General features: G+C 36.3%; 1 protein-coding gene across 2 annotated transcripts; it reads right to left on the bottom strand.

Annotated features, from left to right (window-relative positions):
• Positions 1–254: 254 nt before the first annotated feature.
• On the bottom strand, positions 255–9,982 carry LOC148416929 (dynein regulatory complex subunit 11). 2 transcript variants are annotated; one of them, XM_088425807.1, is made up of 20 exons: positions 9,960–9,982; positions 9,061–9,124; positions 7,879–8,206; positions 7,677–7,796; positions 7,286–7,465; positions 7,125–7,196; positions 5,532–5,737; positions 5,368–5,452; positions 5,210–5,299; positions 5,051–5,126; positions 4,068–4,174; positions 3,920–3,997; positions 3,764–3,828; positions 3,538–3,620; positions 3,136–3,243; positions 2,856–3,055; positions 1,208–1,294; positions 935–1,112; positions 601–839; positions 255–511 (listed from the first exon to the last, which is right to left on the bottom strand). In XM_088425807.1, exons 2-20 carry the CDS (start codon positions 9,069–9,071, stop codon positions 395–397), a joined length of 2,430 nt encoding a protein of 809 aa, XP_088281933.1. In that variant the 5' UTR covers positions 9,072–9,124; positions 9,960–9,982; the 3' UTR covers positions 255–394. The 2 variants fall into 2 exon arrangements, with proteins under 2 accessions (XP_088281933.1, XP_088281932.1); XM_088425806.1 differs by lacking the exon at positions 9,960–9,982 and adding an exon at positions 9,742–9,907.
• Between the last annotated feature and the right edge of the window lie 677 nt (positions 9,983–10,659).

Here is a 10,659-nt window from a genome sequence, read left to right as displayed (position 1 = left end):
CTAGTTGAAAGGATGGAACACTCTTATTAGTGTGGTAAGTAGTCATGCCATGTTAAATTTTAAAAGTCAATTGGGTGAAATTTCAGCTCTCGTGTCTTTTTTCAATGCTGTACTTTTGATGTGAAATGCCTTTGATATAAAGATCTGAAGATTTGACCAAATACACACAAGGGATAAACTTTTTTTTTTAATTAAAAAGACAATTTGAATACATTTTTTTTCTTAATGCATTGCCAAGGAATTAGATCGGGACTCGATATCTCGGACACAGGTGCAAAAAAAAAAAAAAAAATGATCAGGACAGTCCTAAAAATTCATATTTATTTGAAGGAAGATCTTCATAGCCATATTCTTATATGTATAATAACCACAATACACTTGTTTCCAACGCATTTTACTTCTTTTTTTTCTTGGGTGCAGCTTGCGCTTTGGCTTCCGCCTGTTTTGCCTCTTCCCTCTCGGCAGCAGCTTTACTCCGCTTTTTTCCCAAGGGAGTTTTTGCATACCATTTCTGGACACACACACGCAACACACACAAATTTAAGATATTTTCCCAAATAATAAACACTGCATTAAAAAGAAGCAAGCATTCCAGCGTACTTTCAAGGCCTCTTCCTCACTCTGAAAGACGGGACTGAACTTGGCTAACGGCGCCACAAACTCAATCGCAGTCATAGGCCGCTTTTCTTGCAAAAGGAGTCGTCTCTTGGTAATCACTTGCTGGATTGCCTGGATCATGTGACCTGGGGTGTAGCCGTCTGAAATTTTTGACAGGGAGCTGAGGTCCAACGCCGACGTTATTTTGCCTCCGTGTTTTTGGATCAGTTGCTTCCACAAAACTGAAATCATTTCATGTTGATACAAACATTTGGAAATGAACACGCTTGTCAAGTTTTAGTCATCAAATGGGCTTTTTTTTTTTTTTTTTTTTTACCGTATCTGGAGCCATAATCGGGTCTTGGGATGAGGATGACTTTTGAGTAAGTCTTACACAGCGATTTGATGTCCGCAGGAATGGGATCTCTACTTGTTCCAATTACGAGAACGCGATCATCTTCTTTGATCAGCTTGAGTGATTTGGGCAAATCTTTCTTCAAGCGTTTAGGATCTAACTGGACATGCGTCGAGTGATTTTTTTTAGTTGGAAATGCCGGGTGAATTTATTATATGCGGCACTCAACTTTTTTTTTTAATTCATCAGACATACCGGTTTTTCATCCTTGGGAACTTTCTTGTAGAACATTTTTTCCGCTCCGTCGATCCATATCACTGACGGTTGCATCAATCGTGCGACCTGTGTGAAAATGATCACGTAAGGACTCACTTTTGGGGGGTGAAATGAAACATTTTAAAACAAGAATTATTTTCAGACACTATGGATGGGGTGTGTCAGATAACTTCCAGGACTGGTGTCACAAAAAAAAAATCTAACTCAAATGAAGTCTAACATGTTATCTCATTGATATCAGCCTTTATTTTATGAGAATTTGGATATCTTTTTTTTTTTTAATTTTCCTAGCTTAATGACCAAACCAGAATCTACATTTAAAAAAAAAAAAACAGTTCAAGTCATTTCAATAAGGTTCCCACTGACGTCTCTTCATGTCTGTGGTAATCAAAGTGTTGCAAAGTCAAGAAACTCAAGTTATTAAGTCTAAATTCAAATTCAATTCAAAATTAAAAGGTATTTCAAGTAATTAAGCATCATAAATTTGACTGACAAAATACCAAGATGGGCAAAAGGTGCCTACTGTGAGATAGCTAAACCAGAGGTAACCAAACTACGGCCGAGGGGCTATTTGTGGCCCATCAACCACATTTTTGAGGTCTACAGCATACACTAAAAATATATTTTGACAGGGACCGCATTGCTATTTGAAAAAGTAATAAAATATTTTGATGGTGGACAGCATTAGAAGTGTAATAAAAAAAAAATTCTAATTTGCCACCACCCTAAACCAAAACCTTTGACGTAGCAGTTTTTTTTTTTTTTTACTTTGCATGAACAATGTGTAATTGCTTCCTTGATTGTTTTTTTTTTACCATGTTTCATAAGTAAAAATAAAAATGCTGTGGCCCTCTTTCTATTTTTCCGGACATTCCGGTTAGCATGATTTATTCAACAAATATTTCCATCAATGTTTTCATGCCAATGAAGAAATGTTAAACCAATTTCACCATTTTCAGTCATAAAAATGTCAATATTTTTTCTAATTAACTTGATAACAAGCTTGTTTTTCATTATTTTTATTCACGTACAATATTTTCAACTCATTCACTACCGTTGACGGTTATATATGTCCAACGTCATTATTTACTGGACTGGTGGTGAATAAGAATGTCGAAATATGTAGCTGACATTAATAGAACATTAAAAATGAATTCCTTACAGTAAATAACTGACAATCTTTCAATTTCAGGAAAAAAAAAAACATTTAACTCATTCACTGTCAATAAGTATAGACAATAAAGATCCCTTTTTACTGAATGATGAAAAAACATATTTTCTATGTTCTGTCAATCAAAAATGACCACGGGTGCTGAGGGCTTCGGTAGCAACCAATCACGGCTCAGCTTGCCAACGTTACATGACCAAAGTCAAAGAACAAGTGAGCCATTTGTCATTTTCAGTTGACATGTGGCAAAATGGACTCTCCCCTGACATGGACAAAAATGGGTGACCAAGCTCAGAAAATTGCTGAGCCGTGATTGGTTGTTACCTGACCCTTGAGCAAATGTGATGTCACTTCCAGTGGACAGCAAGTGGAAAATGTGTTTTGAAAGGTATTAATCGTGAATGAAAAATAATGATCAAATAATAGACAAAATATGAATTTTTCTGAGTGCCGTGTTACCTTAAAAACCATGTGGAGCATCATAGCGAGGCCACTCTTGCCTGGATACTTTCCAGCAATGTTGACAGGTGAAAGGTCAAATAGGGTGGCGCCGGTTTCTCGGCAGATAGCGTGGACCAACATCTTCTTCCCAACCCCTGCTGGGCCTGCTAGTAAAATGGCTTTTATCAGGGGGGACTTTTCATGGACTACACGTGAGCCTGAAAAAACACACGCACACACACAGGCCATGAACACCTTCTAATCAATTCGTTTTTTGAATTCGTGTGAATTCATATACCTAAGGGTAGAATTCCATACAGCGATAGGAGTTGCCGCACATCTGCCAACGAAGGCATGGGTTCAATATCATTCTGTCTCAGTGTGGTTCCAAGATAGTTGAAGTCACCTTTGAAACAGAAGGAAATGGCTTGGATCGTAAATTTCAAGTAAAACTCTTCTGCAGATTATGATTTGAAAACAGAAATTAATCAGCATGAGCTTGACGTTATCAACTTTCACACCACAAGAGGGCAGCACAATGCTGTTGAATAACAAAAACACAATCATCGGTCATATAAGATCAATTTCTAATATGCTATGTATATAAATGTACTAGATTGTTACAAATGATAATTCATGATAGATTTCAATAATTCATTTGACAATTTGGGACAAGTTTGCATCGATTACAACGACTTACCCAGGTAGTCCCGCATCCGCACAGGCGCTACCTGCTTCAACAAACCTTCCTCCACCAGTTCCTGACACAGAGACTCAAGAGTCCTAGAACGTAAATTTACGTTAACTCATTCAATCCCAAAGATATATTTTTACGTTTTTTTAAGAGACCAAACTTCAATCCCAGGTCCTTTTTGTTGTGAGTTGTGTATTTTTATTTCTATATTTGATTTTTGAATAAGTCTCACCTATCAGGGGTCAAATCTTTCTCACCCTTTTTCTTCTTCTTGCCTTTGCCCTTGCCCGCTTTTTTCTGCAAATACAGTATCACAGTTAGCGGGAATACAAAAACGGCGGCCAGGTTTTCCCGACGGTGACTTGTGGATCTTCTGACATTACGAGACCTTTTTATAAATTTTTGGTGGGGTTTTTTCAACAGCTTGCCTCCACTCTGCAAGTTCCTCTCTCATCTCTTCGTCCACCTGAGGAAGGGGCAATAAATATGATCTTTGATTTTTGTTTGGTTGATGTTTTGCATTCCCAAATATTGACCTTCACTCGAATCTGTGCCTCAACATCTGGTCTCTTCTCCTCTTTGATGAGCTCCACCTCATGCCGCTGGTTGAAATTTAGAGTCTCGGTGCGGGTTTCCCAAAAATCTGTGGGGATATTCATGTTTAAAAAAAAAAAAAAAAAGGAAAAAGTGATTGTCTAATCCAGTGGTTTTCAACCTTTTTTTAGTGATGTACCCCCTGAGAAATATCTTTTCAGCCAAGTAACCTTTAACCAGTAGAAAGCGTTTTTGGGTTTAAAAAACTTAAAACATGCCATCAGTGTGTGTTTATGAATCTTTAAACCCTTTCAAACTTTATCAGTATTGGTCCACAAATAAATAATCAACCTATAGTGTCAACATTTGGTTCATAGAAGAAATCTGTTATCAAAAATGAATAACTTAATTACTAACATTTTTTTCCACAAAAAAATAATCACTATAAAGTATCAGACCTGTTCTAAAAATATATATAAATTAATATTTGTCCACAGAAAAATACTAAACATAAAGCGTCTTCTTTTAGGATTACAGTAATGATCTCGTCACAAAAATAAATCATCAATTTACCAATAATTATTAATAAATATTTGTCCACAGAGAATTATTCAATTTAAAATGTCTTCTTTTAGGATCATAGTAGAGATCTGTTCACAACAACAAATTGACAAGTAACTTGACAGGTAACGAGCGCACTGACAAATAGGGTTGAACCGTTCTAGTACGGAGGGAGAGTTTTTACAATAATGACATTAAATAACCTACTGAACATAAAATTTGTTTTGTGAACTGAAACAATTAATCCAATAATTATTTTTAAAGGACTTTTTAATTTTTTGTTTGTTTTATTTAGAATCTGGAGTACCCCCTGAAGCTCCTTGAAGTACCCCTAGGGGTACTATCACCCCCAATTGAAAACCACTGGTCTAATCTTTTCCATTATGAAGTGGCCTGACAAAAAAATGATCTTAAATTGAGTTACCAGCATAGGTTTTGTTGCATATTTCTAAGTCCGCCAAAAAAGCTGAAGGTAACATCACCAAGCCTTCTTCTTCTTCCTGGAGAATTTATTTTGTGCACTGTTAATAGTTTTCAGGAAAACCTATTAGGAAGACTAATATGAACAAATGCAAGACATTACCGCGTCCTTCCCCTTGGCTTTTTTGTCATCTTTTTTTTCTTCTTTTTTCTTTTTGCCATCATCTTCCTCTTCCTCCATTTCTTTGACCAACTACAAAAAAAGACAGCAAACAAATGTGATGCCTGCAAATATTTTGACCCCCCAAAAAAAAGTGTCACCTGCTGATAATCCTTTTCAGCAAAAAGGATAGCCGAGCCTCCCTCGTCTTCATCTGGAAATTCTGGAAATGCTCCTGTTAGATTTCTGAGAGGCAAAAAAAAAAAAACATCTCCTTCAACAAGTCCCTCAAATATTTCAACACGAATCGTCCTTTGCAACTGACCGACATTCAAGGAACCACTGGCGAATTTGTTCTTTCATGTTGTTGGCGATGTCTTGTCCCTCTACCTCCAGAAGGTGGTTTGTGATTTCCGTCACGGACTTCTGGTAGTCGGTCTCATGTTCCCTCTGCCTGTTTCGTACGGCCATTTCGTTGTCGTGAGCGGCCACGACGGCCTCACTTGGGGCTTGGTATGCTGGATGCGGGGTCTCACATACAAAATGTTGGCACCATTCATTAACAGACCGTCAAAGCAGCTTTGGTGACTTTCGAGAGGAAGAGCAATATCCTGTTCATTTGTGTCCACTCTTGTGTCCATTTTGTCCCGAAAGACAGCAAAGTTAAATGTATGAGTGGGTGAGTCGGACTTTTTTCAATTTATACTTTTATACTTTTATCGGGGTTCATTAATTCGTTTCGTGCATCTATTTGATGTTTTCATATTTTTTGATATGTTAAATTATTTAAGATGAAACATGATTGTAACGATAACATCTGTTGAGGAAGGGGAAGGTAAAGAAAAATACCGTCTCGCTTTTATACTTATACCAACCAGTGTCCATTCATTCATAAATGGATTAATTTTTTGTTCATATATTTTTGATATGTTAAATTAGTTAAGATAAAACAAATGCCACAATAACTTCTGTTTGAAGTGCCATTTTATTGACATTGAGTTTTTGTTTAACAGTTGCAACATATTTAAGTGAACATGATATGATATTTCAAACTGCAAGATTCATAGCAATTAATTTGAAAGGTATGTAAATAAAGTTGTCACGTGATTATATTTTTTTAACAAATAAAAAAAGGTTTCTAGAATTAAATCATTCAATCACAGACATATTTTTGATTATATTTTTTAACAAATTAATTTAAAAAGTCAATCATTCAATCGATCAAGTAATTGATCAATTGAGGTATTTAAGTACTAAAGTGATTGGTTATTTTATATAAGTAGTGTACTTTAATTAGTTAGGTAAGTATTGAAGTAATCTATTACTTTAAGTAATAAAAGTTGCTTTAGATATTAAAATACTAATGGAATCTAATAGATGATACTACTGGTTAGCTATTCCTTTAGTACTTAATTACCTACTTAACTAGCTAAAGTAATTGATTACCCTAAGTATGAAGTACATAATTACCTGAAGCAATTGAATACTTTAATGTGTAATTAATTTATTGCCATCCATCTAGACACTGTTTAGTTAAGACGGTGAAAAATACCGGTAACATTCGAAAAAAAATGAACAAGATATGAATATGCTATACAAGCAACTTTTAGCCTAAAAAATGTCAGGGGAAATAGATTACTGTTGCTGTTAAGTTTATTTTTCTTTATAGCTAATTGACACGCAGTGGAACTAATCTTGTTATAGCTGTTGTATTATTTTATTACCAGTAGAGGGTAGTAACGAACATCTTACTCCATTTATGCGCTGCTAAAACTCACAAATTTGCCGCTGTGCCAGGATGTCCTCTATCAAACACACTTTGATTTAGTAGGGTAACTCGAAACAGTCAAAATATAGATCAAAAACAAATGTCCACTATAGTAGACACAAATCAACAGACTGTATCCTCCTCGCTTACCATTCCCAGGAAAATACTATCTTCAATGCGAGCAGCCTTTGTCTTCTTCCTCTCAACAAAGCCCCTCCAAAACTGCAAAATAAAATCAACACGACCTTTCAGCGCAAAGCTGGTGAAACCACACAAAAGCGTTTCGGGGCAATCTCTTGACCACAAAGAACCTTCTGGATGCGGACTGCTGCTCGTTCCATGTCAGCAGGACTGGGCGCCTCGGCGAAGGGGATCTTGCTCAATCTTTTGCTGGCTTCATTCAAGGCCGCCCTCAGACGACCTTGACGCGCCCTCTCGGCCACTTGAATGATTCGGATGGCCTCGTCTTGACTCATGGCCTTTGTCACTTGCTAAAGTACCGGAGGAAAAAGACAAAATAGAAGTTAACTTCAAGTGAACAGATGATTAGGTAAAAATCTACTATCCACTTATGGAGACAGTCTCATGAAAGTTATGTTGATGATTTGCACCACTGAAAATATAAGTTAAAAAAAAAACATTACTATAATTATTTAATGAATCCCTGAGTTGTACATTCCTTATGAAGGACGTCTCACTCACTTTTTGCATCCCTGTAGTCTCCACCGTTTTAAGGATATTTTTGAGCATTGTCGTTTGCTCCTGGTTGTCTTTGGTGCGTTCAGTCAAAAAATAGTGAGGGATGGGAATCTCAAGGTCGGCCTAATAAGAGAAGTTCATTGGTGGCACCTTTCCAACTAAAAGAATGTTTTTTTTCACTCTAGCTGCTAGGAATCAAACTTACAGGTGTGAGCTTGAGGTCATGCAGGACATCATCCATGTAGTGATACTCGCAGAGCTCCTTGTCCACCATTTCATTTCTCAGCTCTAAGATTCTGCCCATCACACCCTCAAGGGTGTGCAGAATAAGCCGCCTCTTCTGCGGGTGCACAATTTGGTCGTAGGCTTTCTCGAGTTGTCTGAAGGTCTGTAAATAGCGCACGTACAGCATGGCCAGTCTCTGGAAGAACACCACTCGGTCCTTTTCGGGTGGAAGAGGCTGGACAGGAATCTCCTCTACTAACAAACGACTCAACTCCACCTGGGCTTCTGCCCACAGTTCGTTATATGTCCTGGGATGGAAAATCAGTCGTTATCAAAAGTGCAAAGGCAAAATTATTTCAAAATTATATTTTCCTGAGACCCCAGCCTCGTGTCCACTGTTGTGTCCAGCGAAAAAAATGATATCCCATTCAAACACATGAGACATCATTGGAAAGGCCAAGATGTCCTCTGCTGAGAGCACTGGGACTTAGTTGGGTGGTTCAAATGAGTCAAAAGATACACACCAAAAAAAAAACAAGTCCGCTACAGTGGGCAAAGATCAACTGGCTGGGTCTCAGTTGGTCATCGGTTTCATGCATTTGTCTCTTGTCATGTTAAAAAATATATTTACTTGACACAAATGATTTTGTTGAACTCAATACGATTGCTTGGAGCTAGGGGAAAATTATACACTACTCTACTAGGCGAATTGCCAAAATATTAACATTTAATTGTGTGTTGCTCCATTCTGAAGACAGTATGAGCAAAGCTCTTAAAATAGCGCACAAGAGGTGAATGTTGTAAAAGAATTCATTTGAAATTTTGAGATTTATTCCAAGAAAATGTTGCATATTGATTTCCCAATTATTGTGAGGACCAATACATGACCATTGTCTTCACATAAATGAATATCATTGGTCATTAAAATACCATATGATGAAAAGTTCGATAGATATAAAGATATTTTAATTGAATCAGTATGTACAGTTTTGTATTTGTCTATATATAAGAACAGTGTTTATGTTATGTTATGTTATGTTATGTTATGTTATGTTATGTTATGTTATGTTATGTTATGTTATGTTATGTTATGTTATGTTATGTATTTAATCTTGGCAGTATGGGTCAGAAATGACTTATATGTAAGGACTGGGAACTTTACCTTTGCGACATTTCTTTTCTGGAACGGTGGAATAACTCTTAGTCAAGTCTCCTGTGGGTGGGAGCTGCAAAAAAAGCAATTAAAAACTGTGATCAGAGGAAGAAAACAACAACATTTAATTGTTCCCCAGAGGGACAATTCGATTTACACTCTTTTTTAGATATATGAATAATATATGACAGTAGATATAATGATATATTATGATTCTACATTAACACAGGCCACATTTAAATCTAAAATTATTGAGATTTTTAAATTAAAATGTAAAAAAAGCCAGGGATTTCATACTCGTTTATGGTGCGGAACACATTGTAGTTATGGTTTTTCATCATGAATGAAACCATATAAATGTACATGAATCATATTAGTTCACATAACAGAAGACTGGATAATTAGATTTGAAATCAGACGTGTAAGAAATTAGTTTCTGTGGTTCTTATTCATTCACTGTAAATATATATATATATTTTTTTATGTTCAACATCATTAAAAGCGGGACTTCCTACGACGTGTTTTTTAAATTCACTACGTCATCCGGGATTTCAAAATACTGTATTTAGAAAATGTGGCAAAACATTCAATATTTAATGACTTCATTCTCTTTGTCAAACTTTGTTATCGTGACGTTTACGCTGAGGTAACGTTGCAAACAATTTGTGACGTGTGTTTTGTCCAACTTACACCGTGACTGCTGCTAAATTCCAACAAACACTGCACGTCATTATTGTGGTTAATGATAGCGATTACGCATTGCCAATTTCTTCCAAACGTGGTTAAACACCCACAAGGGCTGCCTAATAATAAGCGTAATGACAACAAAGAGCCATTGTAACCGTGATTTAGTAAATCTAACTATTACTTATGACGTTACTTTATAACGTCAATAGTCAGGCACTTACCCCGTGTTGAAGTTGCCAAGGAAACGGCAAACAACTTGTATACTTCATTTGAAGGGGTTTCAAGTGATATAAAGGCGTAATACTGCCACCTACTGAACTGGAGTGGAACGTAATACAATAGTCACTATAATAAAAAGATTTCGAACTTTCTCGTTTACAATATAAGCCAAAAAGAGTCCAAATTAAAGAAATAAAGCCAACATTGGGAAATATAAATCATTTTGATTTACTAAAAACAAATATATGATATTGTGGCGGACACTAGGACCATGTCTCTCACCCAGTAGGCATGTCGCTATGATCCTTTGATGCTTTGAACCTGTTGGCTTTGTCTTTGCTGTTTTGGACTTTGTTGTATCAGTTTTGTGATGGCATGCGAAGAGTAAATATCTCCACTAGCACAGCAACGTGTGGTTTCTTCGCCTCGCCACAATATGGCAATTACCTCGTTCATTTCAAAAGACATATTTTGACTTTTTTTTTTTAATTTTCCAAGAACCCAGACATTCAATTTGTCACCCTTTGTTTTTTTAATTGAAGTGTTTGGCTGAAGGTGGGTCTAAAAATGGGTTAAGGTTATTAATCAATCAACGAATCAATTACTTTAGTACCGAAAGTAGTTGCTTTTAGGCACTAAGGTTAAGATTACTACCTACAGTAATTGTTACCACATACCTTAAGTGTCTAATGTAATCGATGA

Source organism: Hippichthys cyanospilos, chromosome 10 (genome assembly GCF_059441005.1).
Source record: "Hippichthys cyanospilos isolate Australia breed blue-spotted pipefish chromosome 10, RoL_Hcya_1.0, whole genome shotgun sequence".
Taxonomy (NCBI): domain Eukaryota; kingdom Metazoa; phylum Chordata; class Actinopteri; order Syngnathiformes; family Syngnathidae; genus Hippichthys; species Hippichthys cyanospilos.
The sequence above is the reverse complement of the archived record's forward strand: the minus strand, read 5'-3'. Positions and strand labels throughout refer to the sequence as shown.